The sequence below is a fragment of the Engystomops pustulosus genome, chromosome 10, assembly GCF_040894005.1.
Source record: "Engystomops pustulosus chromosome 10, aEngPut4.maternal, whole genome shotgun sequence".
In the NCBI taxonomy this organism is placed as follows: domain Eukaryota; kingdom Metazoa; phylum Chordata; class Amphibia; order Anura; family Leptodactylidae; genus Engystomops; species Engystomops pustulosus.
In genome coordinates, this window is record NC_092420.1 from 57,999,396 (window position 1) to 58,021,215 (window position 21,820).

General features: G+C 41.3%; 1 protein-coding gene across 5 annotated transcripts in view; it reads right to left on the reverse strand.

Annotated features, from left to right (window-relative positions):
- Positions 1 to 21,820, reverse strand: part of LOC140104889 (glyoxal reductase-like) — a 94,037-nt gene that overhangs the window by 50,534 nt on the left and 21,683 nt on the right. For 3 of the 5 annotated variants that reach the window (XM_072128655.1, XM_072128654.1, XM_072128656.1), the window contains exon 4: positions 5,405 to 5,506. The exons of the other annotated variants lie outside the window; for them this stretch is intronic. In XM_072128655.1, coding sequence (XP_071984756.1) covers positions 5,405 to 5,506 — 102 coding nt within the window. The remainder of the gene's footprint in view (positions 1 to 5,404; positions 5,507 to 21,820) is intronic. 5 annotated transcript variants of the gene reach the window in all.

Below are 21,820 nucleotides of genomic sequence, written 5' to 3' on the forward strand. Positions count from 1 at the left end.
TGTAAGTCGGGACTGTATATTTTATAATTATAGCTCCAGAAAAAAAACACTTTTTCTCCCAGTGACAATTGGATGTTCTAAATTTTTTTCGGTAATGGGAATAAGAATTATCAATAAAGCTTCATTACAGACACCATAGAGCTGATCATTGCAGCCTATGACTAAATTAAAGGATCCAGAGAGCTTAATTAGAAGTCACATCTGGCAGAGAGGTCCGTCTGTAACTAGGGGCCGTCAGCAAGTCAGGTGTCCTTAAGTAGAGGACTGCCTGTACTTGTTTATCCTGCAATAAAGTCATGCGTCATGTGACTTATTCCAAGGTCAAATGTTCAAAGTCATCACATGAGATGAAGCTGAAGCCATTGAAGGGCCAAGAGGGGTAGGTAAAGCATAGTGCTAGTTGGATTACAGGCTTGGCTTCAGAATGTCGGATAATCAGCAGCAGAAGCTGCCAAAATTTGGGTTTGTTATATATTCTATCTCTCAATAGGGAAAATTTGCAACACATGATTTTGAAAAAGTCTTGTAAAAATTCATATCTGGTACATATGAATACCCTGCTCCACTACAGCTGGATGTGTGCCTCTTAAAGGAAACCTACCACTTAAAGTGGCAGGTTTCTGATGGAAATACCGAGCACCAGCTCAGGGTGAGCTGGTGCCGGAGCTTATTTTTGTTAGTGGTTTAAACCGCGGTATCGCGGTTTAAAACACTTTTTAAACTTTATAGCAGGCGCAGGGAGGTACGCGCTCGGCGCTTACCATGCGCGCGACCGTGCGCGCGGCTACATAGGAAGTGAAGGAGAGCCGCGCGCATGGTAAGCGCCGAGCGCGTACCTCCTTGTGCCGGCTATAAAGTTTAAAAAGTGTTTTAAACCGCGATACCGCGGTTTAAAACACTAACAAAAATAAGCTCCGGCACCAGCTCACCCTGAGCTGGTGCCCGGTATTTCCATCTGAAACCTGCCACTTCAAGTGGTAGGTTTCCTTTAAAGTCCATCAATTACAGACCATGCATGGTCTCGTTTAAAGAAAATCTATAATCAAATTCAAGCATGGATAAACCAGGGGCACCAGGACTGCAGTTATCCCCTCCCCTCGCCTTCCCTCTGCTCTCCGCTCTTCTTTTCAAACTAATTGTGCATTTCCGGCATTAACAGACCTATGTGCAAGCAAAGTAGCTCCTTTTCCTGTGCCGGAAACGCACCTCTCTACCCTGAGCTCCGTAATGCCAGCAAGTTGCCAAAGGAAGCAGAGAAGCTTATGCGCATTGCTTCCTCTGATTCTGGTGTGCCGCTGGCCGAAGACCCTGAGCTACAGGGTAGAGACGTGTCTCTGGCACAGGTAAAGGGGCTACTGTGCTTGCGCATAGTTAGTGTTGGAGACGCGCCATTAGTTTGAAGAGAAGAGCGTCGAGACCCAGCTACTGGGATCATGGAGTAGCCTTTGACCAGGAGCTGTCTCAGGATACTCAACACACACCAGTTGCCTCTGAATGAAATTAGCAAATTAAGGTACAAGCAGTCCCCGGGTTACATACAAGATAGGGACTGTAGGTTTGTCCTTAAGTTGAAGTCGAAACTGTATATTTTATCATTGTAGTTCCCGACAATTTTTTTTTTTTTGCCCCAGTGACAATTGGAGTTTCAAATTTTTTTGCTGTAATAGGACCAAGAATTATCAATAAAGCTTCATTATAGACAATTTTAAGCTGATTATTGCAATCTGGGACTATTTTAAAGCATCCAGAGAGCTTCACCAGAGGTCACAGTGGGCAGAGGGGTCCGTCTGTAACTATGGGTTGTCTGTAAGTCGGGTGTCCTTAAGTAGGGGACCGCCTGTATTAAAATTTATTTAGGCAGTAGCTGCATCCAAGTTCAAGCCAAAAACGAGATGCAGCTTCTGCTGCAGCAATAGGCAATGAGAACTACTTAAGTTTTCCCATGGTAAGTTTCCTTGCGGTGCGTCCACACGTTCAGTTTTTCAGATGCAGTGTTTGGGTGTCTTTCAGGTGTGAATGATAAAAGGTTGAGACAAATAATTGAAAGGTGCTTCTTCTACTCCTACTTTTACTCCATTCCTGGTTTGGCCATCAAAAACTTTATCTGAAAAACTGAACATGTGGTTGCATCTTTGAGGGGAGGTGGTCTTTAGAAATTGGCCTAATAAAATACGACCTGTATGTTGTCAAGCAGCTGAGCAGGTTCTATATCATGTTTCTTTCATGGCCCAGCTTGGTGGCATCATCCAGAAAATCACCTTTGAAGTGAGATGCATAAAGTCAAGAAGGCGGAGAGTTTAACACTAAAGTTAAACTCTGCCTTCCTCGGAGCACCTCCTCCCATGTGATTTACATCATGCGCCAAACTTCAGAAAACCAGATCAATGATGTCCCAGGACTCAGGACCATCAATTACAGTGAAGGTGGTGTTCTAAGGCAGGGGAAGCTTAACTTCAGTGTTAAGCTCTCCGCTTCCTTGACTTCATAAAACTAATATACATCTCATTTCAAAGTTGATTTTCTGGATGATGTCAGCACACTAGGCCATGAAAGACGCATCATCTAGAAGCTGCTCAGCTGCTTGACAATATACTGCTAGTGGTTTATAAAGCCAATTTCTGATGACAGGTTCCCTTTAAGAACCTATTATGTACTAAAAATAAACATAATTTTATCATATACCGTAATTATACCGTATTTTACACATATCGGTTTCTCACTTCTTCATCCTTAGTTACACAGTTCCTTAAGTTTAACAGGTGTCAAAATTTCCTCCTTTAGTTCACCTGTTCCTGTACTGTGTATGTGCAGCCGTCTGCCTTTCTTAATCGCCAAACATGAAAAACAGACACTTAATCATTTCTTCATGTCCAGTTGTGAAGGATGTCTATCGCCTACATTATTCTGTGTCCCTGAAGCCAATGATAAACTGACCACAATTGCAGGAGGCTGCCTTGGTCAAACGGTATTATTTGTATTAGCCGTCTTATCTCTATGGAGCAGCCTCTGGTCCGTTAGCGCTGGATTCTTTTCTTTTCACATGTTATAGCTGTAAAGATAACAAAATACTCCTTACTAAAAAAACTGAGGTTCTTTACAATTCTAGTCCTGTGTATCTGTTCTCACCAGCAGTAATTATGTCATTTTACAGATGTGAACAATGACTTATACCAATAATCTGCAACTTCACATTGAGGCTATAGTTTCACAGAAGATTTCATAGAAATCGTGGTAATACCCAAACAAAACCATCAAAACATCCACAGCATTTGAGGACGTTAAGAGTAAATGGCTGATATCTGCACGAGATATACAAAAGGTCAGAAGAAATGCCTATTTGGGCTTTTGGGTGCTTTTTCTCTCTGTAGTTTAGCCTTGATTATGGTAACAGCCTTTAAAGAGGACCGGTCACCTCTAAAAACTAAAGTAAGCAGCTCCTAGTGCTAGAACAGACACCACGGAGTGTTACACTCCAATAACGCTAACAAACACTGCTGCCCTGTACAATACAAAACGCTGGACCACGCTGTAAGCGCTCGGGAGTATTCATGAGGGGACGGGAATAGGGGCGGTGACTGGCGCATGAAGCTCGGCAGTCACCGCCGGCCTATGGAGTAGGAGGGTGGTCCGGGGGCGAAGCAGCGCTTTTGGAAAAAGTCATGTAGACAATGCATTTTTTTCCACATGGAATTTCCGCAGGACAATCCTTAATGTGTACAGATCACCTAAGTGTGCAAAACACATAGCTCTTATTGTATTAAAAGGGGTGGGGTTCTCTATATACACACACTAAGCGGTGATAAGCCGCAATTCTCTGACACCTCAGTCACTGCAAAGATTTCTCTGTAATTGGTACTATACATGTGTTTTCAGTACAGGGTTATAACAGACATTCTGCTGCAGAAAAAAACCACGCTTTTCCAATTTAATGGTCCACTACTTGTCAAATAAAAGCACTCATGCTTCATTCACAGCCCTGTGCTCTGTCATCATCCAGAAAATCAACAAGTGAGATATTAATTGGCTCTATGAAGTCAAGGAGAGTTTACCTCAACCCTTTAACTGTAACTGATGGCCCTGATTCCAGGGACATTTCTAAGCAGCAGAGATGAGCGGACCTGCCTAACCCAGACATGTTGCCTGGTGGACACACCTGGGCAATCACAACTTAGGACGTAAAGCTGCCCAATTGGCTGCTCTGAAACTCATCAAGTAACATGACCCGGTTAGGCAGAGCTGACAAACAGAGGACGCCGGACCTAATGTTCAGATCTATTCGTCTCTACTAACCAGCTCTTTAGAAGTCTGCTGCATTATGCTAATCATATCAATGGTAGCATTCTGAGGCAGGGAGAGCTTGACTTCAGTGCTTAACTCTCCTCCTCCATGACTTAAAGAGAACCTGTCAAGAGGGACCTCATTTTCATTTAAGACAGGTTGCAGAAGCCCATTACACATGCATTGCAAATATGCCTTTTTGCCCTCTCTAATGTGAAATGTTTTTTAACATGTGTGTGTTTTAACTTACCTGGCTTCCTGACAAAATCCTCCATTTAGTCCCAGGAGTTGGTTTTGATTTGCCTGCATTTCAAAAAACAACACATGACTTGTGTGTGCTGCTCACTCCTCAACTCTCAGCCCCCACCATTGTGCTCCTGTACAGCTCCACCCTCCCCCACTGATGTCAGCTCATCAGCTGTGAGCTCTGTTCCTGTAAAGGAGCACAAAGGTTGGGGGCTGGGAGATGAGGAACCTGCAGCACACAAGGCATGTGTTGTTTTTTGAAATGCATACAAACCAAAGCCAACCCCTGTGACTAAACAGAGGATTTTGTCAGGAAGCCGGGTAAGTTATAACACACAAATGCTTAGAGAAGGAGAAAGGCATATTTGCAATGCTGGTGTGATGAGTTTCTGCAACCTGTCTTTAGTGAAAATGAGGTCCCTGGTGACAGGTTCCCTTTGATACAAACTAATTTAAATTTCACTTCAAAGTTAATTTGTTAGAGAAAAAACATATTTGGGGGTTGTAAATCTGTTGAATAATTTACAGTTAGAAGTTTATTGGGTCAATATATGCTGACAGGTTCCCTTTAAACCTTCATTTGTTTCAGCACTGATAATCTGGTGGTTTCTGCCAATTTTCCAACTACATCAAATATGTACAATTGATTGTTATAGTAAGTTACTGGCCTCTGCAGTCTCTGGATCACCACTTACGACAAACACTGGCTACAGCAGTCATAAGAATGTATGTTGCAGCAAAATGGAGAGGTCCATTGGAGAGACTGAAAGGTGGTTTAAGTTTTTCCCTTAATTTTTTAATTCCTGCTGTTCTATTACGTTTGCTGTGAAAAACTATCTTAGGGATTGCATTTATTTGTTGAATAGATAAAATAAGTTACCTCTGTAATACAAATCTTCCAGAGCCTTCCATGTCTCTGCTCTCGCCTCCCGGGAGCTCTTGCCAGGAAGATGAGCATCAGGCCAATGCATCAGGTACAGATCTGAAAAAAAAAAGAGATAATCTTGTCTCTAAAACAGTGGCATAACTAGGAGTGGCAGGGCCCCATAGCTGGCTTCGGCATGGGGCCCCCCTTCCCACATATTTGTATACTCACACATGCAAGTTACAATCACACATTTATACACTTATGCACACTCATATAGAACATATACACACATACAGTGACATTTACAAACACACAGCATATATACACACATACAGTATATGCAGACACCATACACCGTATACACAGATGCAGCATATATACATCACATATATGTTATATACATATTATGATGTACAATGTGCAGCATAATATGGATATAATGATGCACATCCTCCACTCTTTAGTGTGTCAGGTCGGATGGCGGGCCCCCTGACAAAGTGGGCCCCATAGCGGTTGCTATGGCTGCTACCACTGTAGTTACGCCCCTGCTCTAAAATGTAAGTAGTTCATAAAAACAAGGTAGCTACACCAAAAGATTTCCTCTGCATGAGTGAGCTCCTGATATTGTGATCCTTGGGTCTACACATGGTAATGGATATTCTACCTGAAGAGTATTTGTATTTTAGCCTGTGTATAGAGCATACGTCTAAGCTTTCTCTAAAAAATGTAAAAGACAATGCCTTACATGCAAGTTCACTATGAAGTCCACAGGTTATTTCTCTTTGGTTATATACAGACAGCATGTCCCACGGAGGTGACATCTTTTACTGTCCCTTCTAAGATACAAACTAAACGTCCTATTAGTATGTCTTTGCCATATGGGAAGAACCCAAAGAGCCTGAAGAAATGAAAGTAAACACAGATAGAACATACACTCTATACTGACGTTACCTTTGGTCAAATTTAAACCCATGATCCGACCACCAAAAGACAACAGTGCTGACCCATTATGGGAATATTCAGTGAATAGTGTGTTCTGGAGAGGTTAACAACTTACTCTGCTTAATCTCCTTCACAAACTCCATGCATATACCTATTTTCTACTATTTCTACACCGGCTAGCTTTATTCTGCCCTGGAGATCTTACACTGAAAAGAATTTCTCATTTGATGAGAGGTGGAGAGCTGGGACCTGTAAAGAGCTTTTAAAAAGAGTAAAATTAACTTCAATTCTTTTTGAAACATCTGTAATGACCACAAATTGTTCTTGTTAAAGATATCTTCCCAGAGGAACTCTTTAGCCTTAAAAAAGTAACTACTTGGGGGGAAGTCATGACAACCCCCACTGGCACTCGATGGACCTGATATACTAAGAGGCTCCAGTGCGCGGATGAATTCTCCTATAGCCTATGCCAGGATTCTGACGTAAGCTATAGCAAATGTTCCAGCCCAGGACATCCACAGCCTGGCCCATTTCCTGCCCACTTGGCGTGAAGGTGGAGTAAGGGGAAATTGCGACTTTTTCATGGCTTACCTGCCAGGAAACTGGCATACAACTTATGATAAATTCCCCCCTTGGTTCCTGTCTACAGAATATTCTTTAGGATTTCCAACTCCAGTTCTTTGGGTTTTTCCAATTCAGTTGCTATTCAGGGAGTTAAAATCTAAGTTGAAAAAAGATGCAAGAGGAGGCTTAAAGGAGTGTTCTCACCTGGGCATTTACATTTACCTTAATTCATCTGCCATATACATTTCTTCAATTGTATGTTATTAAAGAAAAAATTCCTGTGTGAAGATAATGGGACTTATTTACTAAGGGGTCGGACTGTGTGCACTTTCATTGGAATGTGTGCTGCTTTCGGGATTTGCACGGCTGTGACAGGTATTTGACAGGGGTCTGTGCTGGGATTGTGTCGCAGCAATCGATTTTAGGTGCAGCTGAGCTGGTTTTCATGTGATACGTGGATTTCACTTTCAAATTGTGTCACAATACAATGCAATTACATGCACCAAGAAGAAGAAGGTGAGCTTTGGAGGACCTGAGTGGTGAAGCGTCATGTGCTGGATATCGGGCGCATTGTCGTCGGACAATGCACTTTCAGGGAACTCGAGCAGACGGGTAAGTACATGTGCCCCAATTTTCCATAAATGTGGCCATGTTGTCCCTTAGAAATGAGATAGCTGTCCTTGGATTCGACCACCCCTGCACCCTGGAAGCAGTAGTTAGACATGTACTATTGAGCCCTTCCCGACCAACTGGATTCAGCATTAATTGCCACAGGACAACTGTAGGTCATGCAGTAATTCCCGTATGTTTTCATATGCTCAAACTATTTATTGTGCAATGCCTCCAGCAGAGGAGGTTGTATCCAAGAACAACAATCTCGTTTCTGAGGAACATAATGACTACATTTATGGGAAATTATAGTAACACAGATACTTTTTCTTTAATAACATCCACTTGAAGAAATGTATATAAATGACAGGTGAATTCAATGCCCAGATTAGAATACCCCTTTAATCCTTTCAGAACTACTGATGTAAGTTTCAATTTCATTGCAGGGGACCTTTCGAGCTTTGTCAAAATTGTTAAATAACCAAAAAATCTAAGTAATTCTGGTGTATCTTATGCCAAGAGAGGAATTGTAATAATTAATGTTCCCCAAAAAACAAATGTCTAAATCAATAAGCCTATTGTGTGAAGGCATATGAGGCAAATCTGTAATTTGAAAGGAAAAACGAGATAGATAAGTACATCGCCGCTTTATTATTATTATGGGCTGATGGGAGATTAATGTTTATATGTATTTATACAGTTTACTTTTTAACTAAAGCGTATAGATTAAAGAAGCAGTGTTGACCCCCCCCCCCCCCCTAGCCTCTTTATGAAGGTCATTTAAATTCCACAAAGTCCAAATTCCTGGCAAGCTGTAGGAGAAGCTTGGGAAGTACAGGAACAGTCGGCGGGGTCAGCCTGGAGTGGCTTCATTGTGTCTGCTGACGTCTTCTCCTAGTCACACGCATATCACTCCATATCCACAGGAACATGAACACTGCCATTTCATGAAGAATATAGAAATACAAGTAAAGTCCTGTATTTCTAAATTCCCAGAAGACACATAAGTACACATGTGAAATACACTACCTGCTTAAATAATACCCTCGACAGGTGTGATAAAACCACAGGATTAGCAGATTATGCACCTGAGTAACCGCAAAGTTCTCTAAAATAGTTAGGAAACTAATTTATATGCCTATTTTTACTAAACATAATCTTAAGGAGTTTTTCAAAAAAATATGTGACTGAATCCTGGTGGAAGCGGAAGGCAATGAAAAGGTTTTCCTATCCGTAAATTGGAATGTAAACTGTAAATCTGACCATACACTGTAGACAGGAGTGTCTGATGGTTGGGGTCCTCGTGCTGGTGTGCAATGTACTGCCCTTCCATAGAAATGAATGGAGCAGCGTTCATTTGGAGAACACCAGTTGTAGTAATGGTAAGTAAATGTGGATGTATTTTTCTGTAGGAGGTTCTTGGCTGCATGGCAAGAGCTAATATGTATACGGATTGCATTTAGAGTTTTCCCACAAAGACAAGATTCTTAAATATACTCAGGAAAGCAAATTAACACATTCTCTAATTCACTGTTATTAACAAAAATACAGCATTTCACAGATATAATTCCAACCTGTCTCTATCAGTCCTGGTGTGTACACAATTTTGGTTGCACCGGGTTCCGACCGTAAATCTTCTATCTTCTATACCCAAACAATACAAATTCTTCTCATGAATACCGTATATACTTGAGTATAAGCCCCATTGTTCTCCCCCAGGCGGCAGGTGCATAGTATGACGGCGCCCAGAACGAAGTTAGAGAAGAAAGAAGATGGGCACAGAAGCGCGGACATCGGGGAAGCAGCGCTGCATATCGGGGCTACCGGAGGATATAAGTTTATTATTTTTAAAATATTTTTTTTATATATGTGTGTATTGATTCGTGTATAAGCCGAGGGGACGTTTTTCAACCCCTTTTTTGTGCTGAAAAACTCAGCTTATACACGAGTATATACGGTAGCTTCTCCTGTCTGCTGGATGCAGTGTGAGCTCTACCCCTCCATTGTAAGATGAGTTCACACACAGACACTACCTTTTGGCAAGCAGTGTGCACAGACTTATTCTATAAGCTACAGGGAAGATTCAATATTTTTAGCAAGGGACGGTGGCAGAGCTGACTGTGTGTGTTATAGGTGAGTTAGCAGAGTGTCATAGTGTGTAATATGCATCTCATGGATCTCATCATCTCTCATCTCTGATCTGTCTCATCTCTCTTTTTCTGTGTGTCAGATACTAGTAGAATGTGCAGAAGCTAAATAAAAGTGTAGATAAACCTGGAACTTGATAACCTTAGCACATTGTCAGCACACAGCATCTCATGGCACAGAGGGATCATGATGTGTCTGCTTAGAGAGTCCCTGACTACACTCTGGAATCTTACACTGATCATCACCGGGTTATAGGAGCTTAAACAGCAATAAAGCTGAGAAAAATTGTAAATTAAGGGGGTTAAAATTATCTTTATTGACAGGCCATAAACAATGTACCTGTGGTTCATTGGGTTGTGGCCAGTGTGTCATCCTGCTTAATGACAGGAGCTGTTGTACAACCTGCAACCGTGGATCTGCTTTGAGTTCTATGGTTCGCTAGTTGGCTCACACATTGGGCCACAGTTGTGTGCCTGTTGAAATTAATAGGGGCATATTTACTTACCCGATCACTGGAGTTCACTCAAAGTGCATTGTCCATCTAAAATGCAGCCTGCGGCTATTCACTTAGATTGTGTGCCAGAAATCATGAATGGGGCACTTCCCCGCTCAGAACCGACAGAGTTCATCATCTTTTCTGTGATGCATCTTAAACATAGTGCGTGCAACACAATTTAAAAGTTAAATACGGTGCTCGCATTTATGTCGCATGGAAGTCCCTCGCACAATCCCAGTGCAGACACTTCTTAAATATCCGTGCAAGCCGTGTAAGCCCCGAGAAAGGTGCAGAGTCCGACAAAAGTGCACAGCGCGACCCTTAGTAAATGTTCCCCATTGTCTGTGAGTTAGTAGTGAAAATAAACAGATAGCAGGTAGACAAAAGCAACGCTCCTCTGCAGGCAGCCTAAGGGTGATGCCACACATGCCGTTTGGACTCGTTTTTGTCTGTTATTAAGCAGTCGGTCCAAAAACGCATCTATTTTTGACCAGTTTTAATTAAGATAATTGGTAAAACCTGTCAAAAACAGATGCGTTTTCCAAAAACACATGCGTTTTTTAACGCACTGTTTAAAAACAGACCAAAAACGGGTTCAAAATGCCATGTGTGACATCACCCTCTTAGACCTGTGTAAATTTGGTGCAGCAGAAGTTTTTACATTTAGTTCATTTTATCAGACATAAATAGTGCCGCATGTGTTTTGCCGCCAATGCAGGTTTTATGTGGCGTACTCACACCACACTGCACCCTCTGAATATAACCTGTGCCCCAGGTAATAACATTATAAAGTGTTAACCAAGATAATGGAATACGGCTTTCTTTTAGCATTCTTGACTTCTCCATTCAGGACATTAGGTAACCCCATTTGATTTGGATTACTTGCAGTCACTGTATAAAGACAATCAGTACATGAAGCCTATTGTACTGATGTAGGTGTGTGACTGTCTCATAAACTCCCACCCTGCAGTCTTCTCTAATCTCCCACTAGCCGGGCCACTTCAAAGTGTCAGGTGCTGCCTGCCAGGGATGTCAGGGACCTGTACACATAGGATGATAATCTACCAGCACTGACTAATTACACCTTGTACTGTCAGGGATCATTCTGGGATGCCGAGTTCTGGAGGATAATGAGACAGCGCTTTGTAGATGGAGCTTGATATGGCTGAGTCTTTAAATCCTCTTTTTCTTTTACAATGACACAATTATAAGCTGTAAAATACATAAAAGGTTTGTAGGGGTGCAGACAACTGGCACTTCTGTCAGGTCACTGACTGTCATATAACCAACGTGTAAGTTGTGTAGGATAGACAATGCAGGGTGATGCACTATGTGAAATTTGGGACTTTTGGATAATTTAATTGCTGTGTCTCTACTTTGCAGTCAAACTCTATATCAAGTACAGGCGGTCCCCTACTTAAGAACACTCGACTTACATACGACCCCTAGTTACAAACGGACCTCTGGATATTGGTAATTTATTGTTCTTTAGTCCTAGGCTACAATAAACAGTTATCACCGGTGTCTGTAATGAAGCTTTATTGTTAATCCTGGTTCTTATGACAACCTAACATTTTTAAAATCCAATTGTCACAGAGACCAAAAAAGTTCTGGCTGGGTTTACAATGATAAAATATACAGTTCCGACTTACATACAAATTCAACTTAACCCGGGGACTGCCTGTATAAGTAATGAAGAACATTGGTTCCCAAACCATGAGTTTGTTGGTGGAGGTACAGCTACGGCACAGTCCCATAAAGATAGGAATCTCTAGCCGCTTAATGTTACAGCTAATAAATCAGTTTTGCCTGATTTTAAAGAGGATCAATAGTCTTATTTTTGTCATGGCCTTGGGCCATACATGTTTTGCTTAAAGGTACATTGTAACCAGGTTTTACCCCATTAAACTAGCTGTTCCTGCATATGACATGTCCTTCCTAGAATTCCAGAAATAGTTGGAAATGCAGAAGATAAATATTAAAGGCAATATTTCTTTAATTGCCTGTATTCTGTAGCTCAAGGCCTGGAAGATAAAATTCTTATCTTTAATATGACACAAAAATATCTTTACAGGTGCTATAGAAATGCGGATATTAGTATCTGAAGTGACGTTTCCCCTGCAGCATCAAAGCTTGACTCATCTCATTCTCACATGACTTTATACCCTACCTGAGAGGACTAGGAGGGAAAAATCTGGTGAGAGAGCCCCTTCAACCCCATAAAATCATATGATGTACTATTATACATAAGGGTGTATGGCTGGGGTTAAATAGTATCTGTAATGGTCTGTGAGTAACAGATGCACTCCAAAATCATACAGTTAGTATTGCAGTATATGATGGCAGTGATCAGACACTTAAGGGTTCAAGTACCCTTCAAGGACCGTTTCGATCCGGCCCCCGACACTTTGCGCGCCAGCGCCGGGCCCTCGCGGCCTGCAACAGTCGGGCAGGAGCCTCCGTCCGTCCGGACAGGAAGCTCCTGCCCGTCACTGCCGGAAACGGCCGCTCGAGCACTATTATTGGAGCGATGTGGCCGGAATACAACCCTGGCGCACATCGCTCCATGAACTAGGCTGCGCAGCCGCGCGATGACGTCATCACGCGGCCGCGCACCCCTTCCTGCCCGGACGCGGCAAGAAGATAGAAGACTTAGGTGAGTACAGGGTTTTATTTTTTTTTATTAAAGGGCAGTAAAAAGATTGTGGCGACTGGGGGCTAGTATAGTTAGTTATGAGGGGCAGTATAGGAAATAATTATGAGGGGTAGAATAGGAAATAATTATGAGGGGTAGAATAGGAAATAATTACTTATGAGGGGTAGAATAGGAAATAATTAATTATGAGGGGCAGCATAGGAAATAATTAATTATGAGGGGTAGAATAGGAAATAATTAATTATGAGGGGCAGAATAGGAAATAATTAATTATGAGGGGCAGTATAGGAAATAATTAATTATGAGGGGGAGTATAGGAAATAATTAATTATGAGGGGGAGTATAGGAAATAATTAATTATGAGGGGGAGTATAGGAAATAATTAATTATGAGGGGGAGTATAGGAAATAATTAATTATGAGGGGCAGTATAGGAAATAATTATGAGGGGCAGCATAGGAAATAATTAATTATGAGGGGCAGCATAGGAAATAATTAATTATGAGGGGCAGTATAGGAAATAATTAATTATGAGGGGCAGCATAGGAAATAATTAATTATGAGGGACAGCATAGGAAATAATTAATTATGAGGGGCAGTTTAGTAATTAATGGGGGGGAGGCATATTCAATAATTATTGGAGAGAGGTCCCAGTATATTAATTAATTAATTGGGCCAATATATAAAATAGTTCACAAGGGGGTGCAGTACCGGTATATTAAATAATTAATTGAGGGGGGGGGGGTGCCAGTGTATTATGGATGCGGTCACATGTACCGCTATTTATTTTTAGACTTTAGTCCGGCCCTCCAACGGTCTGAGGGGGACAGTGAGCGGCCCCCTATGTAAAAAGTTTGGGGACCCCTGCCCTAGATGGTCTAAAAATAACTAAAAAAAAAATTAAATATAATTGAAATAATTATATAATAATTATTATAATATAACAAAACGTAAAAGTTCAAATCACCCCATTTCATAGAACTGATATAAAAAATAAATAAAAAAGTTAAATCATAACACATGTTATATAAAATTTAATAAACATGTAATATAAAAACGGTTATTCACAGTGGTGAACTCCATATGGAAAAGAGCAACCAAATGTCAGAATCGTCATTTTTTTCGCCATTTTGCATCATATAACATTTTGAATAAAATGTGATCAAAAGGTTCTACAGTCCCCAAAACGGTAGCAATAAAACATCATCTCATCCCGCAAGTATGAAAGAATTGGCCAAAATTTTTTTTTTATAAAAGGTTTTAATCTTTTAAAATCTATTAAAGCACAAAAAACTATATAAATTTGGTATTGCTGTGATAGTTCTGAACCAAATAATAAATCTGAGTTGTCATTTGGGGCTCACAATTTAAACTCTAAAAACTGAGCCACCAAGAAAATTATGCAGATGTTTTTTTTTTCGCCTATTTCAATTTTTCCAGATTTTCAGTGCATGGCATGGAATATTAAATACTCTCACTAGGAAAGACAATTTGTTGAGTAGAAAACAAGCTCTTACACAGCTCTGTACATGGAAAAATTAAAAAAAGTTATGGATTATTGAAAGTGGAGAGCAAAAAAAGGAAACCGAATATCGAAAAAGGGCAGCAGTGTTAAGGGGTTAAATATAGTAGACAAAGCGGTTGTTTTATGGGAATGGTTTTTGTTTAGAAAGATATATCCCAACAACTGTCAACTTATTAAAAAATGTAACGTTCCATTGATAACAATCTAGAAGTCAAACTGCTTTCTTAATGACGCTTATAGAATTTCAGCTATGTCCGATAGGACCGGCCGGGGAACGCTCTCCAGATTCTATGACTTCAAGTACGTCTGCCACTCTCTGGCCATTTAAGGACAATAAGGCAATACTTTAATTAATGTGTTCGTCAGCACACTTCATTAAATCCTAAGTGGGCTGAAGCTTAGATTTATGGGTCGAATAATTCATGGAATGTCTGATGACGTACAAGTAACCTTGAACCTCAAAGTTATGTAGTTCACGAAAAAAATACATAGATATACATTTTCTAGCATAAGAATTCCTAAAAAATTCTTAAAATAAGAGGAAATTCTTTAAATTAATGTATGGTTCAAGCATAATCCAAAAATAATAAACCACTATATTCAGCTGTATAGAGCTGTCCAGAGCTTACATAATAGATCTGCTGCCATGTTTTTTATGTCATGCCTGCTCCCAGTAGATATTTGGAGTAAGGTGTTAAATCACCTACATGTTGCTTTATTTTGGTGCACTTTTAATGTCTTCTAGAAGTAAATGTAAGGAATTCTGTAACCCCTCATTATATAATCATTACACAGATTAGTCCCACTTAATGGGGCTAATCCCTAATATGTGCTCCCTTTGTCTTAAATAATAATTTGGGAGTAGCAATGCCTCCGGCTATCCACCGAATTTTGGTTTGCATTTAAATCTCTATTAAGTCAAAATTGTATCTGGTGCGCTCAGTTTCTAAATGAGTTTAAAATCTTTGCTCTCTGAATTGTGGAGCAGGAGAGGGTCACACAAAGTGATGAGAATGTAGGCTTAAAGGGGTTGTCTAGTGACCAGGATAGGGGCTCACTTGCTGTATAGTAAAGGTCTCAGTGATGGGACCCCCACTGATCACGAGACCGGGTGCGAAATTGTCGCAACTACATCAGCAGCTTTATTTTTACGGGGCAGCTAGAGAAATATCCTGATTCACAAACAACCTTGGGTCGGGTATAGTAAATACAATATAGACTTTTAGCTATAGACTAGCTCATAAAACCATGTCAATGGCGATCATAGATTTAACTATAAAAAAACAGATAGTCAATGGGCACATAGATCCACCTTTCAATAAGTTTAAAAATATTACGGAGACGTTTTGAGCCTGGACTGGGTTGTTGTAAAAATGTATAGAATGTGTTTTTTAAGACACTTTTCACGTGTGAAAAACGCATTCCTATTGTATACATTTTTTTGACCGATGACAAGATGAATAGAGAAGTAGGGTGCCTGTTCGATTTATCTAGTGTACAACAGGGATACAACGGATGCACGTTCTTGTGATCCCATCACTGAGACCCCACCAATCAGAGAGCCAGCCCCGGGGTCAATTGTTTTTAAATCTCTGACAAGGCAGAAACTGATTACAGGCGGTCCCCAACTTAAGAACACTCGACTTACATACGACCCCTAGTTACAAACACACCTCTGGATATTGGTAATTTATTGTCCTTTAGTCCTAGGCTACAATAGACAGCTATAACATTTATCAAATGTGTCTGTAATGAAGCTTTAGTGTTAATATTGATTCTTATGACAACCCAACATTTTTAAAATCCAATTGTCACAGAGACCAAAAAAGCTCTGGCTGGGATTACAATGATAAAATATACAGTTTCGACTTACATACAAACTCAACTTAAGAACAAACCTACAGACCCTATCTTGTATGTAACCCAGGGACTGCCTGTATTTGGGTGGGTCCAAATGAACCTCTAATGCAGGGGTAGGTAACTTATGGCTCAGGAGCCAGATGTGGCTCTTTTGATGGCTGCATCTGGCTCACAGACAAATAATTGATAAATAGCGATCGGCTACATCTAAGACACACACAGCGATGATCACTGGATGCAGGCAGGGATGTTACCACTGCCGGCGTCCTTTGTGAGACCAAGGTGCCATCGCCGCATTGTTGCTTAGGTGACAGCACCTGTGTCATAGAATAGAGCAGCATCCACTCCTCTCTATGACCCAGGCGTCATTGCCTAAGCAATGATGGCAGCGGAGCCTGGGTCACAGACAAGAGTGATGAGAAGCCGCAGAAAGGAGAGCAGGTAGGTGAATATTCCCATTTTTTTTGCTGTGACTGACTACTGCTGGGGGCATGTGCGGACGCTACCTATCTACTGGGGGCAAATATGTGTTGGCACTACTTTTCTTCTGGGAGGCATGTGCTGTGACTACCTATCTACTAGGGCCTGGGGGCATGTGATGGGGCTACTGCTATGACTACCTATCTATTGGGGAGCATGTGCTGTGGCTACCTTTCTACTGGGGAGCATGTGCTGTGGCTACCTATCTTCTGGGGAGGTAATGTGCTGTGGCTACCTATCTACTGAGGGTATGTGCCTGGGCTACCTTTCTGCTGTGGGCATGTGCTGGGGCTAACTATCTACTAGGGGAATGTGCTATGACTACCTATCTACTGGGGGAGCATGTGCTGTGACTAGCTATTTACTAGCAGGCATGTGATGGTGCTACCTATCGACGGGGGGGAGGGGCATGTGCTGTGGTTACCAATATATTGGGGGGCATGTACTGTGGCTATCTATTTGGGGGAATGTGCTAGAACTACCTGTCTAATTGGGCGCATGTGCTGTGGCTACCTATTTACTGGGGGCATGTACTGGTGCTACCTATCTACCTGAGGGGCATGTGCTGGAGCGACCTATTTACTGGAGGCCATGTACTGGGGCTACCTATCTACTAGAGGGGAAGTGCTGTGACAACCTATCTACTGGGGGACATGTGCCGTGGCTACCTATTTACTGGGGGGCATGTGCTGTGGCTACCTATTTACTGGGGGCCATGTACTGGGGCTACCTATATGCTAGAGGGGAAGTGCTGTGGCTACCTATCTACTGGGGGACCATGTGCTGTGGTTACCTATGCATTGGGTGCACATGTGCCATGGCTACCTATCTACTGGGGGGCATGTGCATATTGTATGGCTCTCAAAGAATTACATTTTAAAATATGTGGTGTCCATGGCTCTCTCAGCCAAAAAGGTTCCCGACCCCTGCTCTAATGTGTTGACTCTGGGCCAGAGGAAGATGTAACAATAGATAAGATCAGGCATTTGGATTTCAACACGTCAAAACCTTTTAAAGGACATCTTGGCAATGACCGGCCTCCTCGAAGATAAGTTTTGATATGCGCATTTCACCCTGTTTTTATGTGAGTAGAACCGAAAATAAAAGTTTTTATTTGCTAAAACCGCCTACGCTATGTCTGGATATGTCTCTTATATATAGTTAATGGAGGAGACTAGGATAAGAGAGAAAACTCAGCGGTTTCATGTTTGAACGGTGGCTTATTCCCAAGAGTGACTTCTGGTTGGCCTTTTGGTACAAACAAAAAGGAATCATACAGTGCTGGATAAGAGATCGATCAATTACTTCTGAGCTCCGGTCAGATTGAATTTTCTGGATTGCTATGTGTTGGATGATTGCTGAATCCATCCGGGACTGTGGTTGTAGCTCTTGGTGGAGAAGGAGCAGCATCGTACTCTAACTTACTCTGCAGTTTGAAAATAGAGTCATTTGTGCTGCTATGGATGTAGCAATACGCAATGAGCAATATGTCTGTGCTTGATGGTGTTTAGAAGTTAGAAGAAGCTCTTAGAGGACTTGGTGATATTGACTATGGCATAAATGGACACGATCATTGAGTAATCATTGATTTACAACCGCTCACATCACGTCAAATCCTGCCAAGCTCTCACAGTTATAATATTGGGCCCATCGTTATAATAGTGCAGTAACATTAGGTACTCTATGTCGGCTGTTTTCCGTGAACACCCTGTAGCCCTTCAATACTATAAAATGCCTTTGATGTATTTTGGCTCTTGAATGCTGTTGGCTTCGGCATATGAACGCATCCCATGCCGGTCATTTGTCACTGCACTCCCCCGTCATATGAACAGACTGATTCCATAATGCAAAGAGCGTATGGTCAATGTGACCTAGCCTTAAGTCCGTTTTTCTCTTCTTTAGTCTGCCCAAATTTTTTCTCTTGTTAACTTTGATGGGTGATGCTCTGTCTAAAGTTTATTTATCTGAAATTCCATCTCCCACTACAAAGCTTAGCATCAGGATTAATTGGAGACATCCTTCCCTTTTTGTGACTTGTTCAATGGAATTCAAGAGAAAACAATTTCATGTTAAAGAGAAATCAAGCACAACTATAACTTGTCCAGCATCGGAGAAGCTAAAAAAGCTACTGCAGACAATGGAGAGTTCATTAACATCAATGTTCACATATTACAATTTCCGCTCTTTGTTACATTACTCTGAAATCTGACACATATTTTGGCATTACATTATACTACAATTAAACATCATATGTACAAAAATATTCATCTCATCTCATGATCGTGTAGGAAACATACTACTGTACCCTTACACAATTAAATTGCTGAAAAGCCAAAAAGTTTCATTATTTTTAAAAGATAATTGACACCTATCTCAACCGTTATTTACCCAATATTTAAGTGCACCTTTCACCATCTCTTACAGTAAATTACTATTCCCTCGGGTAGCGTTTAAAGTGTCCTTTCAAAGATTCTCTCTTTTATGTAAAATTTCACCTGTTTAGCTATAAAAAAAAAATAACCAAAGTTATCTGAAAATGAGAAGAGTCATATTTTGCCTGAGATAAGTCAGGTTTAGAGGCTGCACTTATCTTTGGTCCATATTACAAATAAAAACTCTTTTTCTTAAACTAAAAGGGAACCTGTCAGCAGAAATTGACCTAATAAGCCACGACCAGTATGGTGCCAAGCAGCTGAACACCTTCCAAATCCTGTTTCTTTCATGACCCAATGTGGTGGCTTCATCCAGAAAATCTACTTTGAAGTGAGATGTAAACTGGTTGTATAATGTCAACACTAAAGTCAATCTCTCTCTACCTCAGAAAGCCCCCTTCAGTGTAATTGATGGTTCTGCATCCAGAGACATCACTAACCAGAACTCCTGAACTCCAATGCATGATGTCAATCACAGAGGAGGTAGCGTTCAGAGCTCCCCACCTTGACTTCAGTGTTACTCTCCGCCTTCTTGACTTTATACAACCAATTTACATCTCACTTCAAAGTTGATTTTCTGGATGATTCCACCACATTAGATCATGAAAGAAACAAAAACTAGAAAGTGTATATATATATATATATATATATATATATATATATGGTTTATTAGGTCATTTACTGATGACAGGTTCCCTTTAATCAGGTTTGTTGTTTTGGAAGCTACAGAGCTGGATTGTGGTGTAAAGCTCGCCCTGTAGTTAATAAGTTTACATTAATGTAAACTTGCGGTCACTTGCATGTCTCTGACCACCACCCCATGTGTATGGATTTTGGTCCTGATGTCTATATTATTTTTAACTTTAAAAATCTTTGGCTTCACAAATATTTCAGACAAGTAAATCATCATAAGCTACTTTCAGCATCTCCCCCCAACTTGTGTTACATTTGGATTATGGGATATGAATTAAGCCAAGAGGTAACACCCCAGATTCTTCTCCGCCCCTGTGACTCCTACTGGTCCATTTCATATAGTCTTAAAAGGACACCATGATTATCCTGTCACACTCTGGGCATATTGTGAGCCTAAATCCTTATGACAAATTCCCTACATAATTGCTAAATGAGAGGATTTTTATTTTCAATTATTATTTTATATTACGTTATTTTATGGTTATGCTATGCTGTATAATGAATTAATTCAGCTTTACCAGGACAAAATAATGTATCCTTAATTGAATGTAACAGATGCTGAACATAAGATGTTTACACAAGTAAAACAAAAAAAAAAACATCTATTTTTTTATATAGAAAGAATTTTGCAGTCCAGCGCTCCTCACATTTAACTCCTTTGGATAGGGCAAATTTAAGCTGGTAGAAAAGACCAACTTCCTCCCCAGAGAGTGAGATGAAAGGTCCACATATAATTACATAATGTCCTGGCTATTTTAGGATTTGCAGGCCTACATTGTAATCATTTGGGCTTTTTTTGTAAGATTCCTGTTTGGAAGTGGAATTTTATAGGCCCTTTCTCTGTAAAATCTGAAAACACTTGAGGGTCGCAGGTGCAAAGGATATACATTACACAGAACAATCAGCTTTCTGAAACTCCTACAACGCTCTTGGCACAGTGTGATAGATGTCCAGCTTTAGATTCATTTACATTAAAGTAAAACAACTTCATGAACACACTGGGGTCATGAGGGAGTAAACTGCAGGGGAGTGGCCTAATGTGTCCAGATGGATCATTTACACCAGAAACTAAAATAACTGATAGCCCATTAATAATTCTAATTAATGAACTATAAAGTCTAAATAAATTTTCCTGTCTGTATACAGTGTACCGTATAAACTCGCGTATAGAAAAAATGTGCTGAAAAACTTCACCTCAGCTTATACACGAGTCAATAATAATAAAAAAACTTATATACCCACCCTCCGGCGGCCCTGATGCTCGACGCTGCTCCCTGATATCGGTGCGGCTCCTCTTCTGTCGGCCGGCCTAGATGCGTTCATGTTATCTTCCGTCCGGCACATACTGTAACGTCATAAGCAGCCGCATCATAGTATGAGCCAGCCGGCAGATAACATGGCCGCATCTATGCCGGCTGTTAGAGAAGACCGAAGAAAGAAGAGGAGCTACGGGGAAGACAGAAGAGGATCCGCCCTGACATCAGGGAGCCACGCTGAGCATCGGGACAGCCAGAGGTTTTTTTTTAAGTGCTGGGTGGGCTGGCTGTATACTACTGTGGGCTGGCAGGCTGTATACTATAGGGAGCTGGCTGTATACTACAAAGGGCAGGCTGACTAATACTACTGGGGGCTGGCTGTATACTACAGGGGGCTGGCTGGCTGTATACTACTGGGGACTGGCAGGCTGTATACTACTGGTGGCTGGCAGGCTGTATACCATAGGGAGCTGGCTGTATACTACAGGGGGCAGGCTGACTAATACTACTGGGGGCTGTCTGTATACTACAGGGGGCAGGCTGGCTGTATACCACTGGGGGCTGGCTGTATACCACTTGGGGCTGGCTGTATACCACTTGGGGCTGGCTGTACACTACAGGGGGAAGGCTGGCTGTATACTACTGGGGACTGGCTTGCTGTATACTACTGGGGACTGGCTGGCTGTATACTACTGGGGACTGGCTGGCTGTATACTACTGGAGACTGGCTGGCTGTATACTACTGGGGACTGGCTGGCTATATACTAC